This window comes from Notolabrus celidotus, chromosome 4, assembly GCF_009762535.1.
Source record: "Notolabrus celidotus isolate fNotCel1 chromosome 4, fNotCel1.pri, whole genome shotgun sequence".
Lineage (NCBI taxonomy): Eukaryota > Metazoa > Chordata > Actinopteri > Labriformes > Labridae > Notolabrus > Notolabrus celidotus.
The window spans coordinates 9,055,074-9,081,989 of record NC_048275.1 but is presented as its reverse complement, the minus strand read 5'-3'; the positions used below and the strand labels follow the sequence as shown (position 1 = coordinate 9,081,989).

General features: G+C 42.0%; 1 protein-coding gene across 1 annotated transcript in view; it reads right to left on the bottom strand.

Annotated features, from left to right (window-relative positions):
• The window catches only part of dst (dystonin), a 118,403-nt gene that overhangs the window by 30,864 nt on the left and 60,623 nt on the right, over positions 1 to 26,916 (bottom strand). The window contains exons 35-53 of the mRNA XM_034682728.1: positions 25,906 to 25,994; positions 25,709 to 25,817; positions 19,022 to 19,174; positions 18,702 to 18,935; positions 18,321 to 18,605; positions 17,175 to 17,723; positions 16,448 to 16,624; positions 15,457 to 15,580; positions 14,702 to 14,910; positions 14,238 to 14,555; positions 13,963 to 14,129; positions 13,726 to 13,882; positions 13,117 to 13,243; positions 12,876 to 12,926; positions 10,722 to 10,957; positions 10,445 to 10,574; positions 9,939 to 10,138; positions 9,104 to 9,602; positions 7,316 to 8,784 (exon numbers count right to left, since the gene is read on the bottom strand). Of these exons, the coding sequence (XP_034538619.1) occupies positions 7,316 to 8,784; positions 9,104 to 9,602; positions 9,939 to 10,138; positions 10,445 to 10,574; positions 10,722 to 10,957; positions 12,876 to 12,926; positions 13,117 to 13,243; positions 13,726 to 13,882; positions 13,963 to 14,129; positions 14,238 to 14,555; positions 14,702 to 14,910; positions 15,457 to 15,580; positions 16,448 to 16,624; positions 17,175 to 17,723; positions 18,321 to 18,605; positions 18,702 to 18,935; positions 19,022 to 19,174; positions 25,709 to 25,817; positions 25,906 to 25,994 (5,283 nt within the window). The remainder of the gene's footprint in view (positions 1 to 7,315; positions 8,785 to 9,103; positions 9,603 to 9,938; positions 10,139 to 10,444; positions 10,575 to 10,721; positions 10,958 to 12,875; positions 12,927 to 13,116; positions 13,244 to 13,725; positions 13,883 to 13,962; positions 14,130 to 14,237; positions 14,556 to 14,701; positions 14,911 to 15,456; positions 15,581 to 16,447; positions 16,625 to 17,174; positions 17,724 to 18,320; positions 18,606 to 18,701; positions 18,936 to 19,021; positions 19,175 to 25,708; positions 25,818 to 25,905; positions 25,995 to 26,916) is intronic.

The window sequence follows — 26,916 nt, the reverse complement described above, 5'->3', positions numbered from 1 at the left end:
AACTGGTAAAACATCAGTGCATCCCTATAAACTAGACATATATACTATTGTGTTTACACTCAACATGAGTCCCTTAGCGCTCTAAGGGACTGGAACCAAGTGCCACACGCATGTGTTCCGCGTGTAACATCGGCGCGATACCGAAGCTTCTTTCATTGTATAATATTTGTTTGGTGTGGAGGGGGGGCCACAGGGTGTCCAGGTTCAGTTTTACAGGGACACTGGCCCCTGTTGGCCCCTCCCCAGAACCACCACTGCAGTGAGGCAACATTAAATTATAAAAGACTGGGTTTGATCCTGATATTACAGGAAGAAAAGGTCCAGAATGATGCCAGAAAGTGACCCTGAATTGAGAGAAAAGACTGCCTTGACAACACTTCAGGTTTAGTGTTAAAAATCCAGCTGACACAAACGACTCTCTAACCAGTCATCAGTTTCTAGAAAAGCAGAGCTAACAGTTTAAGCCCATCTGTGAACGATCACACATTCAGACTTGCAGCCTGCTCTAGTAAGCGACACCTATTTCACTCATCATGTAATCAGACTCATTAAAGAGTCATATTATATAGTGAAACATGTCGGAGCTAATGAAGGGAACAGAAATGAATGACAAGGATCTTTTTGTGCACCTGTGGGGAGAAATAACCCTTAAGACCCATTTCAGGACAAGCAGCGATGGCGCTCAGTAAGGCCTCTATCTCGTGCTCCTCTGGGTGCTGAAACGTCTGCAAACTTTTAGGCAGGCAGGCCTCCACTGTTTGAAGAAACTCCTCCAGCTCCTCCATGTTGTACTGAGACGCTCCTTGCTGCACAGTACATGGTTTCGCTGACTGGAGGCTCTCTATGGGTAGAGTTACAGAGTTTCCATATGTCTCAGGCTGTGTCACCACCACACTCACCAGCTCACAGTCCTCTTTGTATGACACATCCTCTAACAACTCAGCCGTGGATAACTCATCGTAGTCCGTTAAAGTCCTGGAGCGCCAACCTGAGCTTTCGTTTTGACTCCTGGAGGCTGACCCTGAAGATAACCTCCCTGTGGAGTGTTTGTACTCTCCGTTGCTGAGGATATCCTTTCCGTTTAACTCCACAACACCGGATTCAGCTTTCAGCGGCTCCTTGACCAGGCTGCTACTGTGGTAGAGAGAGCGGTTGTCTCTTGCAGGTGAGAAAGGGAACTCCTCCTGCCCTGAGCTGAGTGATCGCCCAGTTCTCAGGTCCCCGGACATGTGCATCGCCTCTGAGGATGAGAGGCTCCTTGTACCAGGTCCTGGTCTTTTGTGGGATTTATTAGCGCGTCGATCCCTCTCCACAGTGGGGCTATAAAGACCTGAGTCCTCCTCAGATGTCAGAGAGCTGGTCATACTCTGTCCTCTCCTGCCATTGATTAACCCTGGTCTCTCAGCACTCCCTGAGCACAGAGTTCCACTGCGGCTTGCATATTCACTCAAATTGGTGGGTGCAAAAGTCCTCCATGAGCGCCGGTGGATGGGATGATCCTTCTTCTCTCCTCCTTGAAGACGTGACTTAGGCAGCACCGTGTCAGTCGGCCTTGTCATGTGCCCGTTGAGTTTGAGTCCATCATAGACCACCCGCTCATCCAGCAGGGCAGGTTTGCGAGTCCGGAGCTCAAATGAGCTGGAGGCAGAGAGAACTCCATTTCCACAAAAGTTGTTGATGTCTAACGTGCGGTGCGTGTAAGGAAGAGTGCCAGTGAAGTGCCGGGAGGAGAGGCTGCCTTTAGACCCCGAGTCTATCTGCTCATTAAGCCGCACAGTGTCATAAATGGATCTCTGGGGCACATAGCAGTCGTCAATGTTCAGGTCCTCCTCCTCCCCCTTCCCCACACAGGAAGGGTTTTGTCTGAGGCAATCTGGTCTGCTCAGCGGCTTACCCATACTAAAACAATTGACACTATTCACTACAAAGGAAAGATTAAGGATGTAGTGGTATCCTTTGAGGTATATGTTGCTTTAGTGCAAACATTTAAAAGAGCTCAGGGTGAGAAGCAACTCTGTCACAAATGTTACATTTTGGACGAGAAGTTCAAATAATACAAAAAGTTTCTACTTAAAATAGAATCTGAAGGTGCTTTTGTTTAAAATTAACACAGAATAAAACTAAACTAGATTTAAAAAAATAATTACAGACATATAAACAAGTTACACATAATAAAAAATCCAAAACATGACACAAGATCTTTCTAGCAGCTTTGTATCCGGCAGTAGGAATGATAATCCACTCTTTCAAAACCGCAACCTATCCCAAAAATACTCCTCAGGGCTGCTCTGTTAAATGCCCAAACTTCATCAGTATTCCTCTGGTCCAAAGTGCTTCCTTTCCCCTCTGAAATCCTGGCAGCATCCAAAAAGAACTAGAGGAAAATCTTCAGTGCAAAAGTGAAAATATCCACAGAGAAATCCAGCAGGCACAACCAAAAACTGTGGGCAGTTCTGAAGAGAGAGCTGGTACTCGTGGATAAACAAAAAAAAAAGCCTGCCCTTTCTCTCTCATCGCTCCCTCGCAATGACAGACACCCTCCTGGCAGAGGGCTTCATGCCCCGCCCCCGCTCATTATTCAGACAACATCTGCCACAACTCCATTTGTGCTCAGAGCCGCTCCGGCACATGTTGATTGGTGGACACATGACCCCCCCTCCTTCTCCTCCCACCCTCTTTCTAATTCCCCCTTATGTCAGCATGGCCCATATGACTTCACTTCTAAGCCGTCTTCAGCATGACACAATCACTCACTTTTCCTCTTTCTGTCTTCTTTCTTTACGTGACTAAAGGAAAGGGGAGGGGGAAGAAGTACGCACCGGCTTTTCTACTTCACATAAAAACTCCCGACAGGCAGCAGCAGCTCCCACTTTGATGACATCACACTATCATGAAAATGATACTCTTTCCTTTTTTTCTTCCTCTCTTTGCCCTCAGTTTTCTTCCTGTGGACGGTTGCTGTGGACCCCGCAGATATTCTTAATTACTGTGGAATGCCGAGGGAGGCACAGGTCCCAGGTAATTTAACACCAGCGGCTCTGCCAAGTGCATGAAGGCGCTTTTTATGTCCAGTGACTGTGGTGGTATATAGGAGACGAGAGGAGGACACAGGAGATAATGAAAGGAATTTATTTTTGTTTCCTGGATTGTCTACACTACTACAGCAGCTCAGTGAGGAGCTGAACAGTCACAACTTCTTTGTCCAGTCGTGCATGCATGAGAGGAGACGGAAAGAGGACTCTGGCAGAGATAAATAAGCATTTAAGATGTGGTGGGAGTTTAAAAAAATAAAAAAGGACTTTCAGCCACTGAATCCTCGATGCTTTTTAAATATTCAGCCACTTGAATGAATTAAAACAAATTATTCCTCTTGTGATTTACTGGCTGCTGCAGGTCCCTTTGTCCCCACTGCCCCATATCACTGCAATACTTCAATAAAAAGTGAATTCTGCACATCACACCAAAAGTTAAAGGCTGAGAATAAGGCACATTTTTCAATCTAAGGATTAAAAGAAGCCCTTATAAGTTAGCCTTTAAAGAGAGCATCCGGTCTGGAGGAGTTTGCAGACTTGAGTCAGACAGAGTGAGAAACATGGGCTCTCTCTGGAACATCCATGAACATTATCAAAACTCCCCAGGGTTAGCATCTTTTAATACTTTCTTTATATATTATACGTGCAATAACATACCTATATATTTATCAGATAGAAGTGTACATAGTGTGTATACATCTGTAATAGTTGCAATATTTATTCTATTTTATTTTATTTTATTTTATTCTAATTTATTTTATTTTATTCTATTTTATTTTATTCTATTTTATTCTATATTATTTTATTTTATCTATCTTATTCTATTTTATTCTATTTTATTCTATTTTATTCTATTTTATTCTATCTTACTCTATTTTATTTTTTTATTCTATTTTATCTTATTTTATTTTATTTTATTCTATTTTACCTTTATCATTGCTATTATTATTGTTATTATATTTTTTAACTATGTTAGTACACTGTTGTTTTCCCTTGTCCCGTGTTGTAAGCTGCTGTAATAAAAGAATTTCCCCCAATGGGGGACCAATAAAGTATAAAGTATAAAGTAAAGTAAGTATTATATACTTTGGATGATTTTAATAAGATAAAGAAACATTTGATGTTTGCTTTCTACATTAGAACTGTTTGCATGAACGCTAGAAGAGATTTATGATCATTATTGTTCAAGAGAAACCTGAACCCGTTGTTACAAAGCAAACCAAGCATGCCGACATGTTTGTGTTTGATGAACTCAGGCTCCATGATGTTCATCTGCAGGTCAGTTTTCATGTCTTGTGTGAGGTAATGATATTTCAAACGTGTCCTCTGACTTTTAAGATTAAGTTGAAGACTGGTTTAAAGGTCTGGAAAATAACTTGTCTCTCCTGGCCCACAGAGGTTGCATGTTACACTTAGAGAACAGTGTATCATTACTATGTGGCAGTGAGTTAGCAACACTTCTTGGCCACAGTGACACTTTTTTCCCATCAACCTCACTGAACCAGGTTACAACAGTGTGATTCATGTGACAGAATTCCTTTTTGAACTGCAAGAGACACTGATGTAATGTCTGTCCGGAGAGCAAAGACACCCACACCAAACCCCAGCAGTGTTGACTCACTTCAGCTGCATTACACACATATACATTCACCAGGCTCCCCTCAGCTCTGCTCCTACAGATCTCATGTGAAAAATGAGAGTAAACACATGAAGTCAGGCGTGTCTCTTTCAGAACCTGACCTAAAATGGTAACAGCACATGAAAGAGACGGATCTCAGCGCTGTCCTTCTCTGTTTATTACTTTCTCACTTGCTGCCAAATAGACCCACTTACCTACAGAACCAAACCCTCTGAGAGTACAACTAAATTTGATTATCTGATGTTTTAAAGCTCCATCACATAAACAAACTCAAGTTCCTAAAATAACTTTTCTGTTTTTGATACTTCTCCTCCTGAGGCTGCAGAGGGGAGTTTCCAGCAGCAGCTGAGGCTGTGTGTGCCCTCTCAACCCAGACCGGTGACAGGACAAAGAGGGGGTAAAAAAACATGCACCATGACAACGCTGCTCAGCAACAATCTGAATCAATCACTTCTTTGATAGTCACCCCCCGAGGCCTTTAAACCAAACTCCTCCCAGCAAACTGACACCCCACCCCCCACCCTCAGACACCCCAATGATATTTTAATCCATGCATCACAAGTGGAGGTTTATGCAGCCCTCCTCTGCGCACCCCCTTAATTGAAAAAGAAAAAAAAATCCTCTGACCCACATCTTAGGGCCAGATCTGTGTCATTTGCCATACACGGCTGTTTACATTGTGTTCAAGTATTTCCTAATTTCACCTCCAAATATAGGTTAATCCTCTTTTGGAAACCTCCACAGGAATTTAAAGGCTTTTAAATATTTTGCAGCTGTCTGTAAATCTTGCTAATGGCTGCCTCTTCTTTTGTCCCTCATTGACACAAACAAAGTGTCTATAATTTTATAAAATAAATAAAACAGGAATGAAACAAAACTAGTTCATGTGAAAAGTTAGGAAGCTGTATATTCAGCCTCAGAAATAAAGTTTTCAAAGAGAATACTCAAAAGATACATTTTCAGAAGCACATCTAAGAAGAAACTTGACGTCAGAATTACAAATCAACTTTTTAAATGATAGATAATCCAAGAGACTGATTTAATCCACATGGTGCAGTGCATTTAAAAATTTAAAGCCTTATCAAACTGCATTCACTTATCTAACTCGTCATCGCTATAAGCATTCATGGAAACCCAACCAAGCGCAAAGTAAAACTGTGTTTGAGGACATTTAAATAATCAGCAACCCAATCCTCACTGACTGTCGTCTGGATGAATTGATTAAATCAACACCAGGCTCCTCTGAGCTTAGAAACAGAGATAACGTCAGGCAGTGAGCCTTCAAATGTTAAAGAACAACAATATCAATGTTAGAGATCAGGACATGGGCCTATAGCTTCATTACTGAGACCATTGACTCAAGTGACACCCTGCTGGTGACCACCTGGCCGCGATGGTTCATCCCTCCTGCACCATCATTGCATATGGGCCGCCGCTCTTTGTTAACACCAGATGCCCTCCATAGAGCAGCAGTCCCTAGAGGATTGCTGTGTGGAGCAGGGAAGAGCCTGCTGATAATCTGCCCCAATGCAAGACAGCATCCAAAATACTGTTTCAATATTCATCAAATTAAGTCATTTGAATTTTTTGAAAATGTATGAAATCCAAGAAAACTGTAACTTTTAGTAATAAGTGATTGTTTTAGTAATAAGAAGTGCATTTTAAATTAACCACAAAACTGAATTCCAAATGCAGCACTTTTTTGGTTATTTGGTTCAAAAAAGAAAAATGTGATTTAAAGATGTTTTTTAATTATTTGAAACACTGTAGATTAATAACAAAGACATCAAAACTATAAAAGAAATTATATGGAATTATTTAATTCACAAAAAAGTGTTAAACAAAACAGAATATGTTTTATATTTTAGATTCTGTAAAGTAGCCCCCTTTTTCCTTCAGGACAGCTTTGCACACTCTTGGTATTCTCTCAGTCTGCTTCATGAAGTGGTCTCCTGGAATGGTTTCTAATTAACATGAGCCTTGTCAAGAGTTCATTTGTAGAAAGACTTGTCTTCTTAATGTGTTTGAGACCATCAGTTGTGTTGTTCAGAGGTAGGGTTAGTACACAATGGATAGCCTTATTTGACTACTGTTGTAATCCATATTATGGCAAAACCAAATTATTTCATAGTTTTGATGTCTTCAGTATTAATCTACAATGTTGAAAATAATTAAAATCAATAAAAAACATTGCATGAGAAGGTGTGTCCAAACTTTTGACTGGTAGTGTCCATTTGAGCAATCATCACTTGCTGATTTCCTGACTTGTATTATATGTTTGGCTTCCAGTTACAGGAAAAGATCATGTGAAACAGTGATGTCCACTTTCTATAGAGACTCTGACTGTAGAGAAATATAAACAGGGAGTGAAATAATGGATGCCAGGACTGATGCAGGTGATGTCTGATTACTCTACCAGGCACTTACGACTCTGAACTGTGCTCACAACTGTAGCAACAAATCTCCAGAGAGTGTGAAACAACTTCATGTAACATTATATGTTATTAACATTTCATGCCGTATCTGCTGCTCAGAATTCACCAACAACACACCTCCCAGCTTCATCACTTTGAACTATTCTACAAGTTGAACTAAGTTAAATTCAAACATCCAGATCAAAACATCAGATGAATCAGTTCCATACCTTAAAGGCCTCCAGCTGTTGGTTGATGACGTCTGTCTCCATGCCCACCGCCTCCTGGGACGCCTCCTTGTCAACAGCTTTGCAGAGTTTATCGTCAGCTTGGTGGAGTTTACCGTACAGCTCCTCCAGTTTGGTGAGCGTGCTCTGCACCTGCACCTCTCTGCCTTTCGCTCGGTCCAGCAGTTTACCACACTGCTTGCTCAGAGCGTCCAGATCTCTCTTCAGGCCCAACAGGTCAGGTGAGGTTTCAGTCTCCAGCATCTTGTTACAGCTGTCTCTGGCGTTGGCTGTGTTGGCCATAAGCTCTCGCAGCTTACCCACAAAGCTCTGAATGCTCTCTTGCTGCTCTTTAAGAGTGGCCAGGTCCAGATCCACTGGAGCCATGCTGTCCAGTTCATCGTCCAGGTCGGTGAAACCGGTGAACATCTCACGGATGCTGTTTTGAAACTGGCCAATACCCTGCAGTTTACCCTCCAAGACCTGACATGTCTCCTCTAGTTTATTGTTGAGAGTACTGAAGTCTTTGTCTATGCTGTCAGCTTGCAGTAAAAGGTCTGTCACTCCATCTGCATCAGGAACATCCACCACAAGGTCCTTGGCTAAGCCCTTCAGGTGCTCTACCTGGTTCTGCACTCCCTCTAAACTCTTATGCTGGGCCTTCATATTAGTCAGGTTCTTGTTGCTGTGAGCCTGCACTCCCTGTGATTCGTAGGCATCCACCTGCTTCTTCGCCCCCTCAATCTGACCCTTTGCCTCTTTGTAAGCATCATTAAACTCCTTAACAGAGTGTGAGATCTTCTCCAGGGATTCCCTTTTGTTCTGCAGACTTTCTGCAACATTGTCCACCCTTTTGTTAATGCTAGCTTTCTCTTCTTTCACAGCATCAACGTCCGTGTTGGCCACCTCGAGTAGACTATCTGCAGCCGCGTTGAGCTGCTCAACCATCCCTCTGTGCTTGTCGACGTCTTTCTGCAGAGCTTTCATCTGAGAAATGGAGCTTTCTACTGCAACCGGATCAACAGTGAGCTTGACTTTACCCTCACTGGCTTCACACTCTTGAATCCAAGAGCTAAGCTTCTCTGCATGCTCCTGGAACTTCAGAGATCTCTGCAGAGCAGTCTGGAGTTTATCAGCCTGTTCCCCAGAGTTCTTCTTCACCTCCTCCCAATTGGAAGAGAGCGTTGAAAGCTGCCCTTGTAGTGCTAACTTCTCTGCGCCGTCAGTGTTCTTCAGAAGCATCTCTCCTTCCCCTACGATGGTGTTATACCCTCCTTCGTGTTCATTGAGAGCCTTCTTTAAACTGTTGTGCTCTTCTAGGGATTTCTGCAGGATATCTGCTTTGGTAGAGATGGACTGGGGCTTAGACTGGTCCTGGAGCTTCTCGTCTAACCATGAGTGGAAGTCTTTGGAGGTCTGGTGGAACTGCTGAGAGCTGGCAAAGGTTGAGTTGAGCTGCTCTATACGTTTTGCTGCAACAGAAAATCATACCATTTAGTGAGCTGCAATAACAATCGGGTAAAACTGTTAAAGATGACTTCTTAATCCACAGTTCTGATATAATGAAGACTGCAACACTGGATGCCAAATGTTAAAAATAAGTTGTAAAACAATTTTAAAAAAGGCGAGCCATGACAAGAGTTTGAATAATCCGCCAGGGGGATTCTGATTAATGCAATTTCGACTGCTGGGAAATTGATGTCATAGCACAACTATATTTAGAGATGACTCATGGTTCTATCTTCCCAAACATTACAACACTTTATTATTAGGTTAGGTTAAAAGTCCAACCTGCTTTCTCCTCCAGCTGTCTGAAAGGTTTGCCGACACTCTCCAGCTGCCTGGCTAAGTCTGCTTTGAGATAGTCTTCAGTCACCATCGCTGTGAGCTCTGCGTTGACAGTCTCAGCCTCCTTCAGCTTCTTCCTCTCCTCTCTCAGCTGAGCAGAGATGTTCTGCACATCCTCTAACTGCTTCTTCACAGCATCGGGCTGGGTGCTTTGACCCTGATGGTTCGTGAGCTGAGTCTCCAGCTGAGTTGCTGTCTGGCTGAGACTCCTCAGTAACTCTTGGAACTGTCCTGTCTTCACCGCAGCCTGATCAATGAGGCTGTCCCGCTGGTCCAGCTGTCCGGTGAGGCCTTGCCACTTCTGGGTGACGTTGGCAACCTGCTCCCTCACCAGCTTCCCGCTTGAGGGGTCTTGGCTGCCTGACGAGTTCAGGATGGCATTGGCTGTTTCCTGGAGTCGCTCGTATTGAGGTTGACGGCTCTTGAATTCATTCTGGAGGATCTGCAGGATGAAAAAATCAAGATGAATCCTCCCTTACAAACCTAACGATATGTATTGTTTCTGATGAGATGCACATGCATACAGATATTTCTTTCTTTTTTTTTAAGTTATATTTTTGGGCCTTTTTGCCTTTATTTTATAGGACAGCTGAAGAGAGACAGGAAATGTGGGGAGTAGAGAGTGGGGGAAGACATGCAGGAAATGGTCGACCGGCAGGTAATCAAACCAGCAACCCCTGCGATGAGGACTGCAGCCTCTGTACCTGGGGGGGGGGCTTAGACCGCTAGGCCACCAGCGCCCCATACAGATATTTCTGTCAACATGCACCACACTTACCTGAACTTGTTGCTTCTGCATCTTAAGCATGTTGGGGTCTATTGAGAGGGGTCCAAGGACACTCATCATCATCTCTTTCTCTGAGAGCCACTGACCAAGCTGCAGCTCAGTCGTTTGGAAGACGTCCAAATTTTTGTTGGACTCCTCCAGGTGTTGCTTCCTCTCCTCCACAGAGCCGCTAATATCTGCCCAAGCAGCATCTGAGCAGGGGGGAAGCGAACAATCACAATGGTGTGCATTAGTCAGCAAAACACGCTCCTTTCTATCCACTGTCATTCTGCTATTTTAGCCAAGCTCCCACCGTGCAGAACCTGGCACTACAAATGTGTTAATTTAGTGTGGTGGCAGAGAGGGTCAGGTCATGAGACAAGCTCATATGACATTAATTTCTCATACACGCCATTTTGCATAAGCCTTTGCACATCAGTGTTATTTGAAACATTGTACATTCAGTTTCAGAGACATAAATCTCAAAGGCCATCTGGAGACAACACCTTGGCTCATACCTAATTCTGCAAGCATCTGCTTCCATTTGGCAGCCTCGGGGGAGTTTGGATGAGTCTTAATCAAGTTGAGGAGCTTCTCTCTGAGCTTCTGGACCTGCTCCCGCTTTTGCTTCATGTCATCCTCGCATGCCTGGAGGGATACAACAGATCATTGATTAATCTCACCTTCTTATATGACTACCTCATTCATAGCAGATCAAATCAAGGACTGTGTGCAGGTTCAGATCATATTTAAAAGTAAGAGTCCTTCAAGATGAACAATAAAACACTTCTGCACCTTCTGCTGCTCAAGCTGTGTTTTCACTGAATCTTTCTCAGTTGGTGCGCTGCTCCACGATGCTGCAGTCTTTTTCATGTCCTTCAGCCACTTCATCATGTCCTCTGTCTCCTCCTGGGCATCTTTCACCTCCTCCACAGAGGTGCTTAGCTCTGCAGCTCCACTCTTCAGCTTCTCCCCGAGGCTAGTATATCCCTCGTTGACAAATGACATGTTCTGCTGGATAACCATCAACTCTGAGGACATTAAAACAACTCTATTAAGTTTCTTGAGCAGGAGTTTGAAGTCAGTGTTAAATATGAGGTCATGGTAACAACGATGCGTTGTTAATATTGTAGCTTTATGGGACAGTATGTTCAGAATATGAGTGAGGAAAGTATCACCAACTGTCTGCAACATGAATTACAACATAACGACAGCTCTTTTTTCTAATTTGGGCACTTATAACTCTTTAACCCTCAAGGAAAAAAATTATATGATAAGTTTGATTTTGACCACATGACATCTTTATAACACTGTATGATATTTTTAGGATGGAAAGTACCCAAAGTGTTAGTTTCCCTATTTGGGATACCACAAATATGAATAGTCAAATCTGAGGAGCACATTCAGATGTCATTTATTGAGATGAAGTATAAAAAGTTTTCAGTTTTTGCAGTTTAGAGCGATCAAATCAGTCTCAGAAAAACTGAACTGAAAAAGACAGATATGGATACGTTTGTTTGATTTTCTGAGAGATAGTCAAATTGAGTTTTACTGTCATGTCACCTTTTTTCCTCATGCCTTAGACTTAAAAATGTAGATTCACTTTTAAAACAAGTAGATGGATAACTATGAAATTGCTCACTCCCTCAAAACTTCTTGATGTTCTTCATCTTACTTGCATGATTATTCATGCTTTTGTGTCATCTCACTTGGATTATTGTAATTCTCTCTTCACATGTCTTAGCAATGCATCCTTGAACCGCCTACAAGTGGTCCAAAATGCTGCTGCTAAGCTGTTGACCAAATAATCTAGAAGGTCTCATGCAACACCGAGCCTCATATCTTTGCACTGGCTTCCAGTTAAATGTAGGATCCAGTTTAAAATTCTCGTTATGTACAGAGCACTCAATGGTCAGGCTCCAGTCTATATCAGGGAGCTGCTGAAGCCATATAACTCCAGCAGGACTCTGAGGTCCTCTGATCAGGATTTATTGGTTGTGCCCGGTACCAGGTTAAAAACTAAAGGGGACTGTGCTTTCCAGGTTGTTGGTCCTAAACTCTGGAACAGTCTCCCTCTGGAACTGAGAACTTTGGACATTGTTGACATGTTCAAAAAGCAGTGGAAGACCTATCGGTTTAGACTTGCCTTTGTTTAATCCGTCTGTTTTTATCTCATGTTTTTGTATTGATTTGCATTCTCTGTTTTGCCTATTAATGTTTTTCTATTGTTGTTGTTGTAAAGCACCTTGTGACCTCTTTTCTTGAGAGGTGCTCAATAAATAAATATTACTTACTTACTTCATTGGTTAACTCCCTCATTATTTGACTAGTCTCTTGTCTCCAAACACTGAAACCATAAAACCAGGTCTCAAAACTGGATTACTTTAAAAACACCAAGGTGTTTAGAAGAATACCGATTTAAGATATATACAAATGTTACAAATGGTTTAAATAGTGGTAATTACAGGCAGATTTTAAAAATAAAAAGATTCAGTAGTGACAGGTTGACATGGTGTGATTATGGTTTGGTTATGACATAAATAAATAAATATAAATAGCTTTCAAATGAGAGCTAAATTACCCTCTCTGATATCATATATATGATATGAGCTTCTTAAAGAAAGTACTTGCAATTGTTTTAAAATGTGAAAGCATTTAGAACCGTTTGGATATTTTTTAACTGTGTGTAAATATGTTTTTTTGTACTGCTGCAGGGCACCCCTGAAAAAGAGACCTCAGGGTCAGTGGGTCCTCTCTGCTAAAATAAAGAATAAATTAAAAAAATACAAATAAAGATGACTCATGATCTGATCATACTGTCCCAGTGATTTTTTAAAAGTTGCTATTTGTTTGGTAAAGAGCCACTACAGCCACAGCAGTGTTTTAAAAACAGCCATAACACCAATACATGATTTTTCCAGAGCATCTTAAACACACACGCATGATTACCTTTATTTGTTAGGTAGGAATGGCTTCCTGGACCACCACCATTAGTAAGAGCTGATGCAAAGACATGAGAGAAAGCTTGTGTGAAGGACAGGCAGACTGGCAAAGATTGTTGGCAAAAGATCTTTCCAGGATCTCTGAATGTTAGTGATCATACAGTTCTTAGAAGTGCACCCAAACACCATGCTTCCCATTCCACGGAGCTGTCCAAACACGAGGTTAGGAGTTGATTGCTGATGCTTACCCGACTTGTTAGGGGTCTTTGTTTTGGCAGGGGATGTGAGGAGTGTGATGAGGCTGCAGAGCTCTGATCCTTTTCTGTTCAGGTCTTGGACTGCAGGGTCTTTGGACTTCCATTCCTCTAATAATCCCTGTAATAAATCAGTTACGTAGATAAATTGGCAGAAAGGAGCGTTGCATTCATAACATATGAAATCGAATGTGAAGTGTGAATCAACAGAGATAAACAAGCAGAAGATGATCAATATGGCTTCATTTCTGCTTTTCACTCTACACTCTATCAGGACTCTGCTTCTCTGATCTTGGCTGTAACTTCTTGCAAAGAAAGACGCCTCTCTGTTTGAAAACATAGTGTTTCACTCCCACATTTCTCTGTGTAAACACATAGCGTCCATCTGTCATTACTTGGCAGACAAAGCAGGTAGGGAGTTCAAGGAGGATAGGACTATGATCTATTAAAACACACTTACATCTTTCTATTCCAAAACAAGCAGACTTCACTGAGTTTAACATCAATGACTTCTACAACACTTAAAGTGCAGTCAGACAAAATAAATATGGGGATAATATCGTCTGTGCTTACAGGTGACTCTTCATATAACTCATGACTCACAGTAACAATCTGCAGATCCTTCTCCAGACTTTTCACACTGTTGCTTGGATGAGCTGCAGGTAACTTCTCATTGGTCTCTTCCAGCCACTTGGTGAGAGCGCTTGCTGCAGATCTGAACTCTCCCAGCTGGTCCTGACAAGATGATACCTCCTCTTCTCTGAAGTAGACAACAATCAGTTATATCCATGTGTGTGCATCACTTACATTACACAAACCATCTTTTTCTCATTAACTTACTTTTCTTTGACAGTGTCTTTGAAGGTGTTGAAGATATTTGACAGATTGTCCATCTTGTTCTGGATCTGGACTTTGTTTCCATCAGGACTGATTTCAGACAGCTCTTTAGAAAGAGTCTGCAGCTTCTCCAAATCACTGGCATGCTCGGCCATCTCAGCTTTAGTACTCTGCAGTAACATTACAATAATCAGATATTTTTGCATCAAGTAAATTAAAATAAAAATGATCACCAGATGTATCAAACTGTGGAGGTAAATAGGGTTTACTGTAGTTACCTGCATGAGCTGAGACACCTCATCAAACGTTTTCCCCGGGCCGTCTGTCTCCTGCAGATCTTGTGAACGCTTCACCACGAACTGCTGAACTTTATCTGAAACCTCCTCAAACTGGTCCACCTTTTCCTTTAGATTCTCCAGCTGGGACACTTTCTGCTTGTGCTTATCACAGGCATCAGTGAAGCGCTGAGAGAGAGCTTCCATCTTAGACTGCAGGAGGGCCGCAGCAGAGGGATCTGCTGTCTCAACAAACTTCTTCACTTTGGCCTTCATGGCTGAGATGCTGCTCTGCCGACTTGCTATGTCCTGCTCTAATGCCTGAAAAATCCAAACAACAGAGACTTCAGTTGAATATAAAATGAAAATAGGGCTTGAAATGTTACAATAGAAACTATAAAGAGTGGAATATCATAGAAATAGATTATAGTTAGTGTTCTGCTCCAAATGAAGACAAAGTTTCGTACTGCTTCTTTGCTGAGGATGTCTCCAATGGACGCAGAGTCCAAGGGAATTTGTCCTTTCTCTTTCACACTGGCCTCCACTCCCTCCATCCATCCCATCATCTCGTCCAAACCATCCTGAACACTCATGGAGCGAGTCAAGGTGATCTGCAGCTTCTCATTTCGGTCACTTACAGACTTGGATAAGTTGTCATAGCGCTCCACTATGTCATCTATAACGAAGGGAAACAAATCAGGTCATTTATATTCATTTTATTCATAGCAAAGCAGAAACTTACTTGGCATGTAGGAACTTTAGAAAGCTTTTAAAATGACAAAGGAATGTACCCATGAAGTTTTGAGTGGAGTAAAAGCTTTTTTTCAGTGTGAGCCAAAGGAAATAACAATGAGACACTCCAAACTCTATTTTAACGCTGATAGCTTGTGTAAATTTTGGATGGTACAGAATAAGGAACGTTGACATTTTTGCTTGGTGCCAGTAAACAGTCTGCCTGCTTGAGAGCTTGCCTACTTACATGTAACAAGCTGCAACACTGACATATTCCAGGGCTTCACAAATGATAAACTATGAGATGTACTTTCAAATATTTAATTTTGAGAAAAGTTTTTACCATCTCTGGCATATTTCAACTCACATGAGTAAAGAATGACATTGTGAGAATGAAACTCCCATTAAGAAGGTGTCAATAAACAATCAAAGTGTTGTATGAGTATCAGAAAATAATGCATCATCAGCCACTTCCTTAATCTTCACTCACCGACATTCTCCTGGATCTCGTCTGAGTTGCTCAGCAGGTCTCCTTCAGAGGTTATCAAAGACTCAGCTGTTTTGCGAAGTGTGTCAATTGCTGTTTGATGTCCTGTCATCTGACCTTGAAGGGCCTGTGGATGAGTGAGTGAGAAGAGGTATGAAAAAACAAAACTTTATACACAGAAATGCATTTTCTCTGCTTGTATTTACAGTATTCTACACAGATTTCTGTTTTAAGAATGGTGGATTAAAGATGAGAACAACAGTGATGATGGGCAACAACATCTTGACAGTATCTGTGGAAATCCTGAGTCATTCCTCAGATATACTTTGCCTGCCTGGACTGTTACATTTACAAAAAGGCTTAAGATTCCTTGCAGTGATTTGTAACCCAAGCCAGAAGCACGCTGCCTCTTAGTACGCCTGCAGGCGCCTCTTATCTGGGCATATCTCTGCTTTAAGTCACTACCTCTCTGCAGAGAAATGTTTGAGCTAACTGAAGCCAAAAGCTTTGACAAAGACAGCTTAGTTTCTTATCCCTCTGTAGGAGTATGCATGCACACATAACCAGAGCTAAACTACTCACATGTGTGGTTGAATCTGAACACACAGCTAAAAATAGCCATGTTGTACTTCAGTTAGTGGAAACACTGTATATGGTATGATGGGTTGATTGTGCCAAACCCTGCTCCTGTGACCTAGTAAATGCTTTAAGTACTGTATGTGCAAATTCTAAATAAAGTGATATATTTAATGCTTTCATTTTGTATCACACATTAAAGTGCACAAAGAGGTGATGAGGGATGTAAGAACATAGTCAGGCTGAGGCAAGGACAAGACTCTACATGTAGAGGTAGAACAAATGTAATGGAATATGTAGGAGAAATGATCATATCAGATTGTTCATACATCTTCTGGAACATATCTAAAGATACAGATCTCGAGTTGCACCTTATGCAAAGTCTAACCACTACAACACAGCCTTTCACTCTTCTTGCCTTAGTGTCCTCCAGCTGTTTCTGTAGTGTTTGTGGATCAGCTGCGATGGCTTCTGATTGCTGTCCTCTCGCCTCCTCCTCTGAGCTGTTCAGCCACTTCAAAAGACCAGCGCTGGAGTCGTCATATTTCTTGTACTTTTCAACCACGTCTTTGAGGTTGTTGCCAAGTTGATTACACTGAAACAGAAGAAATTCAATTATGATTCATGTCTGGTATGATGTAAAACCATGACATCCTAATGATGCTTTATGCAGCTTTTCATTGTAGACAAATACCCCCATCTAGTGGCAGGAACAAGCTACTGCAACCACCCAAGAGTCCTATCAATGCACTCCAGGACTTCATAATCTCAGTTGAGTGTGACCTGAAGAGGCCTAAATTATAATTTGTCTTCACTGCATTTATAAAAATCTCTGAAATCAGTTCTTCTTACCAACTAATATTTTTCCACATTGACTGCCTATGTGAGCAGGGTTAGACTGCCACATTGCCACATATGTCCAAAGTCTATAATGAACATTATTTTAATTTAAAATGTTCCTTTCCTTGCTTTTAAGCACTGTGCTGTTTTTTTTTTTCATATGTTGTATATTTAGAACCATAAAACTCAAGTATTTCAAGTATTTCTTTATACATTCTACCTGATGAATGTCATCTTACAAGCATGTGGTGGCTTATAAGGCAATTCTTCCTCACATATTAATTTCAAAGCTGCAGAATAATTACCTGTGAATGTAGAGCCTTGTATCTGCTGGCTGCCAAATCTAACTTATCCTTGACAGCACCACAGGTCCCTGAAGTATCCACATGCAGCGGAGCATTTTTATCTGCAGGGTCGTTCAGCCCACAAGCTTTAGCCACATCGAGCACTTTCTGTCCTGAGATGGTGATGAAGCGCAGGTCCCCTTTATGTGAGATCACATCCTCTGAGAAGCTTTTCTGTCGCAGGAGTTTATCAGTGAGGATATTTAAGGAGCCAACAGGGGCTCCAAGCTCCGTCACATCTTTCTCCGCCTGGTCCAACCAGCCCACGAACTCCTCACAGTCATCCTGGAACTTCTTCAGCTCCTCCTGGACACACTGCACCTGCTTCATCTGCTGCTCAGCCTGGGTCAGTGAGGTGTCATAGCGCCCCTTCAGGTCCTGGATGTTCTTCTGTAGTTTCTCCTTCTCTTGTGGAGACAACACGTCTGCTTGTTTGTCGAGGAGAGCCTGAGCCGACTGTGTGGCCATGATTAGATCCTGCTGCTGGGACAGGATCTCCTGATGACGGGCCTGTAGGGGAAGAAAAAGTCTTCAGGACATAATACTAATCAAACTGCAGAGCTCTTTTTTATTACACTATTTTTAAAACATCTAAACTAAATCTAAATTCATGTTTTCTTGAACTGTCTTAATTTTTTGTTCTTACTGTCTTTCAGTGCTGCTCTGTAGTTTCTGCTTTAAGATTCAATTTCCTTTTTCATTTCAGTTGTATTAGATTCACTTTTAATAATAACATTTAAACACATCTTAATTCTTAAATATTCTTTTTGACAAACAACAGAAGCTTTAAATGCTTGACAAATGTCTCTCCTGACACCAGATGTAATATCTTGAACTTTTCCAGATAACAAATGAGTGAAGTTTTTATTTCCCTACATGTCAAACAAAATATATCTCTGAACTAGTTATGGCTTTGGGGCTTGTTCTTTATTATTGTGAAACAGATTTGTAAATCGAGAATATTTTTTGTGTCCTTGAACTCTTCTTTGATGATGATCTGCCTCAAATAATGGCCTGGGATCTCTATTAAAGCACTGTTAAAGCACACTCTCACAGGAGTGTGAATCCTCAGACAAACCTCAACAGTCTTGTAACAAACATCCATACCTTAACCCTGTCATACTGCTTGTCGAGGTCCACGGAGGCGTCCTTCTTTCCGCCGGTCTCTCTGTCAAACTCCCTCTCTGGGGTCTGTACAGCGTTTCCATTGGCGTCGTCATCATCTCCTATCAGTCCCTCTGCTGAGGTTTCTTTTGGCAGGTTTCCATTCTCTTTACTTGTATGGTCAGTTTGATCCAGACTGTTCTCATTTTCATTCCCGATGTTTGAAATCCAGTCCAGGAGACCTTCAATTTTGTTCTTACTTTCTTCAAGCCGCTCAACTGCTGCTGCCTGAAAAGACAGTAATTGCAACATAGTGTTTACACTGCTGTTAAAATCTGATGGATGATTATATTTTCTTTTTACAAATAACACAAAGAAGCTGACCTTTTCACTCTCCTGCTTTATGGCAGTGGTAACAACCTTCTCCAAATCCTTTCTAGACTCCTCTGCTCGCTCATTGATAACCTTCGCTTTGTTTTTAGCCTCCTCCAACTTGCCCTCGATGATGGCGACTTCATCCGGCGACAGCTTGGTGCGGTTTTCCTCCAGGAACTTTTTAGTACCGCTAATAACTTCATTTAAGGCACTGGCATTAGTCAACACATCTTTCTGCAGGGCCTTGAGATCAGACAGAGGAGGAGTTTGTTCAAGATTGGTGAAAACATACTTTGAAACATTCTGTGCAAAGGAGATTCATTTCTAACCTGATGCTCCTGCTGGTACTGCTGCAGGTCTGTGACGCTCCCAGCATTCTCAGCTTGTTGCTGATGACCAATCAGGTGGTTTTCTGTCAGGGTGAGATTATCACACACCTCTTCCAACTTCTCTGCTAACTCCTTGTGTTTCTCTTGCAAGGACTGTAAGGGTGAAAAAACACAAAAGTAAATTGACAAAATAAATATGACACACATCCACAAAAACACTGACAGCCTGAAACAAACTCCAAAACAAAGCTCAATCTTATCTGGGGAACACAAAAGACAAACAAGGTTGAAGAAACATTTCAAGGACATCAAAGCATCATGCAAAATCTGGATTATAAGACATTTCCATTTCAATGTAGAAACCCTAGTATGCTGTGAACATGCTTTTGTTGCCATTTGCCACTTTGATCTCACAAGGGGACACTGAGTCGTGTCTGTTAAAGGATTTGTCGTGGGTGTAAGTGTTCCAACAAAGATGCTGCAGTGTCTGAAAGTATTGGTTGGATGGTATCTCGAAGGCCTGTAGGATATAACCAGCACAAAGGTTAGTCTGCAGGAGTTATCAGGCACTTGCATGCAATGCTGTTAAGGCATTCAAAGGAGAACTCATAAACATTAATCCTGAAAAGAGCAATAATTCATTTAAGAATTTAACACACAAAACAGACTGAAATATTTTGTTGTTACAATGTGTTCTGCACTTCTTACTACCACTGTTAAAATTAGACCGGTAACACGGCATATGCAGCCCACTCTACGTGCTCTGTAAGTGTCTAACAAAACACATATAAGCATTGGAAACATGTGGTAGTGTGTCCACAGGCAGACCTCCTGCTGGTTCTCCCTCTCCCTGGTGTCCAGTAGGACATGTAAAGCATCCCTCTGGGTAATCAGACTGTCAGTTTGATCCCTGAACGATCGCTGAGTGCTGCTGAGGTACTTCAGGAGATAGCTGCTCTGAGCCGGACTCAGGAACTGAGCATGCTCAGAAATAAAGCACTGGATATCAAATGTGAGATCCTCCAACTTAAGCCTGGCTTCTTTTTGCAGATTGCTCTCTATGTCCTGGAAGAAAAAGATGGAAGTATACTGAGAATTCATAGTTCATGAAGATAATGATTGTTTCTTCATGGGACTCAAAAGGTACCTTGTGCTGCTGTATTAAATGTTTCAGTGTGTCCTCATCACAACCCTTCAAATCCATGTCAGTCATCTCAGAGCTGGTTCGAATGAGGCCTGTTATTTCATCCAGATCACTAAGATGCTTCTGGTACGTTGATTCTAAATGCACCTACAATCACATTTAAAGTGGTTAATATCTGACGCAACTGTTACATCATTTCATTTTAACTACCAGCAATGACGTCTGACCTTTCCTGTTTCCATTGCTTGAATTAGGGAGTGACACCTCTCTGCACACATTTGGGAAACAGCCACAAAATTTGGCTCCAGCTCTAAATACGTCGAGGCCAGGTCTTGTTGGATCTGAATGGGAACTCCCTCATCAGCAGAGTTTAAGAGCTGCTTGGCTTTGTCCATATCAGCTGTCAGGACACCAGCCAGTCTGGAAAGTTGGGACTCCAGAGACTAGATGAAAAAGACACATCTGGTCAGGGACTAATGCATACATAGACAGACTTGAAAGAAAAATTGAGAACTTGTGATTTTGTCAACAGTGGTTCAATGATACAACTGTGCTTATTTCTAACCTGGCATTCCTCTATTTGTATCTGCACTTCTTCCATGTTGTTGCTTATTGGAGCCTGCATTAAAAGGTCATTCCCCACATCATCTAAAACATCAGCGTGGTCCTGAAGTCTCCCAACACACTCCAAGTAATCCTGGATGGAGAACAGCTGAGGAAGAAGAAGAAGAAACAAAGTAAAGCAGATGTTTTCATATCATAAAGTAAGAGAGGGGTTAACACTGAAACATAGATTCTACCTTATTTTTCACCTCCTCCACTCTGCACGCATCTGATTGGACGGATGACCGAGGAGACTGTTGTTGACTGATCGCAGAAGATTGATAGTCTTCTGACCCCTCATCCTCTCCACCTGAGCTCTCCTCCCTGATGCTCTCCAGTACATGCCGCCGCTCCTCCTGAGAATCACCCCCAAGAGCGGTGTTCAGTGTGTCCATAACTTCCTGCAGCACTGACAGGTCTTGACTTGAAGAAACCGTCTTCAGGACCTCCAGCAGCTGCAGCTGAATGTTCGGGGCCTCAGACTTTTCTGTCACTTCACTGACTCTCTCTTCCTGCTCTATCACTTCTGGGCTTTCTTTTACTTTGTCGTTTAAACTTTTGGCATTTTGCTTCAGTAAGTCCATGAGGAGGTCTGGGTGAGTGCTCTCTATCAGTCCCTGTGATGTGTCTCTCTCCAGTAAACCACCTTCAGCTGAATGTTGTTCAGCAGTATCACTTTCACTGTCTTTCCTTTGAGCCTTTTGAAAATCACTGACACTAACACCATTTTCAATAAACACCTCCTGGTCATCTGAATGCGCCCTCACAGCCTCTGAAAACACTGATGGAGCTGAAGATGTAATGCAGCTGTCTGAAAGGAAATCAGTGACTTCCTTGGGATGCTCCGCAGCACACATATCTGATTTGTCCTCCTCTGGTACATCTGATTCTAATCCTATTACTCTTTTAGACTGTCTTAAACTAATCTCTGAGACTTTTCTAACAATGTCTGTGTTTTGTTCATCCTCTGTCTCTGCTGTCTGTGTATTTATAGAAGGGGAGCTCTGTTCTGTATCACTTGCGTCTGGGAAGATGTCTCCATGTTGCCTCTCTATGAGAAGACTGTGTGGAGTTGACTCAGCATCATTCTGCAGTGAACCTGACAAACATGTAGTTTCAGAAACAGATGAAGTTTGAGAGTTGTCCTCTGAATCTTGGACGTTATTACACTTCAAACTGGTTGTGTTTGTTGTGGCAACGTCTTCAAAAACAACAGGTGACTGATCAGATCTCTCACCAACGAGCGTACTTGGAGGATTATGAGAAAAACTGGGCTCAGATTCAACACTTAATTCACTCTGTGAGTGGAGTGCTGCCGGCTGAGGTAATGTGATTCTGCTGCCATCTTCTGTGATGCTGTCATCACAGTTTAAATCACCCCCGGAGACTGAAATGACTGCACTTTCAAACGAATCACTGGGTGGTGAGTCATTTCTACTTGAAGTTGATTCAGTTTCAAAAGGTGACTGAACTGCACTTGTTTCATTCTCAATTTGACTTTCCTCAGAGAACACATAGCGATGTGATGAAGCAACGTCTAATTCACTCTCATGTTTTGTCTGATTTCCCACTCCTCCTCCAGGAACTGATAACTCACAGTCAAAGGATGAAATGTCAGTGGCAGCGTGTTCACAGGAAGTTGAATCGTGAGGTTTGCTTTCTGGATCAGTGCTAATCCTGCCACTCAGGTCGGCTGGACCTGGCAGGGCAGCTGGAGCGGCTTCTTCTGTCACTACACTGGATACATCAGCTGGATCTATCTGATGACTATTGATTACACCCTGTGAGTCATCGTCTTCAGCCAGTAAATGCAATCCCTCAGTGCGATGAACACACTCTCCAGTAACCTGACTCCACACGGAGGGTGAGATCATCACAGAGTCGTGACCACCAGCTGAGGGAGGGTAGAGATGAAGAGTACTCATCTTATCTATGTTTCCTGTTAGTCCACAATCTGCCTCTGCTCCTTCATTCTCCCTCACTATCTTTATATCATCAGTCAGCTGATTGGTCAAATCAAGCACAATGACAGCAACCTTCCTGTCGGCTGGCTGCTGCTGCGTGCTTTCATTATCAGAATCTTTGCTGTGATCGTCAGAAAAGGATGGAGAGAAATTATCCTCTAAGTAAATGCTTGTTTCAATTTCATCTCCGCCCTGCAATGACTCACTGATGCTGACGGGGCAACTGGACCTCAACAGGCTCTGTTGTTCCATCATACAAAGAGAAATATTTGGAGACATGCCCCCACCCAAAACCCTTTCTTTAAAGTCAATAACCATGTCCTCTTCATCTCCCACTACACTTCCTTTTTCCTCTGACTCTAGCTGAAGCAGTTCCAGTACTGCTGTCTCTGTAAGTAGGCCCTCACAGAGTGCTGCCTCCAGGTCATTATGACTCCCAGAGGTGACATCTATATCTGTCATCTCCTCTATTTCTGCTTCCAGGAGATGAACAACATACTCCTGCTCATTCTCACCCTCCAACAATTCCTCAGAGCACAGAAACTCAGCTTGTGTAATTTCTATACTTCGTGATACACGGCAAAGTGAGTCAGGATCGTGGTATGAAAGTGTTTGCTGGAAGGATTCTGCAGAACTCTCGCAGTCAAACATCTCTGATGATGAGCTAAAATGTGTTGTCTGCACAGAGCATAAAGCGGGGAGGACTGACATCTCTGGGAGAATAGAAATATCAAGACTTTCATAGTCAGCAGCACCAGAATCACTTTGTGGACTATTTTCAAAATATCTCTCTGCAAATTCACCCGCCTCTGTCCAGGTTTGACACAAAGTTATCTCTGCTTCTTCAAGCTCTTTTGTATCCATTCCAGTGTCAGTATCTGTTAAAAACTCCCTGAGAGGATGTTCTTTTAGTGCCTCATCATTTGCATATATGTTTTCATGCAAGGTAATTCTCCCATTTGCATATGAGGCAAAATTAGAGGGTTCAAATGTATCGTCTGTGTCTTCCATTAACTCCTCTGCTTCTTCATTTATATGCAGCGGGTCTAATTCATCCTCTTCTGAATGATCCCCCACATTGAAAGCAAGGGAGGTTACATTTTTCTCTGTGTTTTCAGAAAATGTTAAATCTTTCAGGAAGATTTTAATGATCTGACTGAGGTTTCTGTCAAGAATGAGGACCCTCTGTCCGGTTGTTTGGTCGATGTAGCTGTTTATAATCAGGTAGGAGATGAATAACTGCTTTGCCTCTGACGGAGTAGGGACGTTATCAACTTTGGAACAATCTGCAGCACGATGGCATCCTTCAAGTGTGAGTTTTCTATACATAAGCCAGGATGAAAACTTTTCATGTAGTTCATCAACATCAGGAAACACATCAGGGATTTCTATAGACTTTAAAACCTCTGCTGTGTGCATGTCGATGTAACCTTTCTGAACGGCAGAGGACACATCCACCACCTCTGAAGTCTCTGGAATGTAAAAAGCTGCTATTTTGCTCCAATTGCTGAACACTGTGCTTATAAACTGATCTGAGGTGTTCTGTTGTTGATTATACTGGAATGATTCAGATATAGTTTCCCCAAAGGGAGGTATTACAACTCCAATAAACTGCTGATTTCTAAGAACTAGTAGTGTGCTGCTTGAGCTCATCAAATCACACTGAACACCTGCATCCACCTTCAGCTTATCAGCATTTTGGAGGTTTGAAATACTACTCATAACATCCTCTGACACCTCAACTGTTGTCTTTTGACCTTCGCCAAACAGCCTTGACATGTTCTCCTGATCACCTGAAGCTTCACAAGCAGTCCTGAGTGTTTGAATATTTCTCCTTGATGTCTGTGATTTATCACTGCTGAGGCACTTTAATAGGAAGCTATTGACCTCACTAGCCTCAACCTCAGGCACCTCCTGCAAAGGCTCTAAGGGGGTCACATCTTCAGCAGGGCTCAAATCCATCATACCTGGACAGCTCTTATGCCTCTGCAGAATCTCTACATAGACCGACGCAGGTATTACACCAGACTGAAACGCCCCCTCCAGGGTTAGTGTGTCCCCTGTGTAGCACACCTTCACTCCATCACTGACTTCTTTGACTTCTATCACTTTGATGACCAGGTCTTCACATGTTGCCCTTTCCTTTGCTGCTGCTGCTATGTCAGAGAGAGACACAGAGGAGACATGGGAACTCTGTATGCACTTGTTTGCTTCATTCAAGCCTGCTGAGTGGTTCAGGGTGGATTTATTATTGTAATCTTGTTTGAAAGCATCATCCGTGTCCAGACAGACAGGCTGGTCAGACTGACAGAGGTTGGAGGTCTCAGACTTTGGAAGAGAAACTCCTGTTATGTCATCCATCAGCTCATTAATGGGCACAGTTACATCAGTGGATTTTGAGTCCTACGGAAGAGGAGAGGGTCACAACTTACTGAACACGTCCAAGAATCAAAATCTGCATGGACATGATTTCAATGTTGAGGAAAAGTATTCATAATAAGACAAAATATGAACTCACCAGCACACACAAGTGGGCATGTTAAAACAGCATGTGCACAAGTGCAAATCTGCTTCACGGTTGCAATAGGAAAGTGACATATAAAGCTGTCATGCATCTGGGAATGCAGTTTCCAGCATCTTGCAAAAAGAGGTTAGTTAGTCAAATAACAGACTGTAGGGAAATGGTTATGTGTCATACCTGTTGTCTTGTTGATGCTTCAAGTCAAAAACATTAATAACAGTGACATTCAGACCAAAGTGGAGTGCAGCAAAGCATGTTCACAGCATAAATCTCATTTTCTGTCCTCAATGATTCAGTGTAGGAGAAACAAAGAAACAAAGACAGCAGCTCAAACTGCACTGGAGAGAAGGAGAAAGGTTAGTCATGCAGCTGAACATCAGGGGGCGCTGTTTCATCACATGTTATAACACACAAATGCAAAACCACTCAATAGAAGAAACAGCCTAGAGCCCAACCTCTTCAGCAGAGGTGGTCTGATCTGAACACTGCTGGGAGAGTTCATTGTAGGCCTGATTCAGCGACGCCAGCTGCTCCTGGGCCTTCTCTCTTTCCTCGTCCGTCATTCTATAAGACAAAACATTAAGCATGAGGCAGAATGTGAAAGGTGGACAGTATTACTCTTTTGCATGTCGGTCACAGCAGTTGGACTCACTTGTCACTGTGCTTGTTCAGCATCTTCTGTGTGGCTCCCAATGCCTCTGCTATCTGTTCCTTCTTGGTGACCATTTCCTCCACTGACACCTAAAATATAAAATCACAGCATGTTAATTCTTTATATGCAGTGAAATGACGCCTTATACTTTTGAATTATATCCTAATATAGCTGCCACCAATATGATCACAGTAAACAGAGATGTTATCACACATTCACTTACTAGAATCATTGTTCGAAAATTAAATTATACTTTTAAATTGAATGCATTGAAGTGACTTAATGAAAAAAATATATGCATAACTTAAAAATACTGTACAAGCCAGTGACATGAAACATGACACCCTGTGCAAAAGCAGTTTAATAAAACCACTGCAGTGAATATGAATAGCACTGTTAATTTGGATACTTCCCTTTCTTATGTAACTATATTGTATAGCATTATTTCCCACTTCATTTACATATAGGACAGACTATTAAAAACATGAAACAGTATTCAGAAACAAAAAAAGAGAGGTTTTCCATTTCACTAATTAATGTAAGTTAGAATAAGAAGTCCAAAGCTGTCATTATATTCCTGTTAATTAAATATAAGTTGGAATTTCTGTATTTTTTAGTCAGTACGGTTTTAAAAAAATCTATAAACGTAATATTTAAGTTTTAAACAGAACTGCTTTTTGTTAAAAATGCACAACTACTTTCAAAAGTTCACCTTGTTGTGGTATCTTTATGTGTACTAAACTCACAATTACAAATTAACAACAACATGCTTGTATTTAATTTAGGGAACAACATTTTACTTTCCTACAGCTGCAATAATAATGGCAGAAAAACCCCATTAATGTCAGAGTCCAGTGCTTAAGGTCTATATAGGCGTTTTTCGACTGCAGGAACTTTACCCTGGAACTAGGGACTTTACCCCTGAACTACATGCATTTCAACCGGAGGAACCAGGGTCTAAATTTACTTCCGGGGAGTTAATCTCCCCCTGAAAAGCCCCTGCTTTGGGGG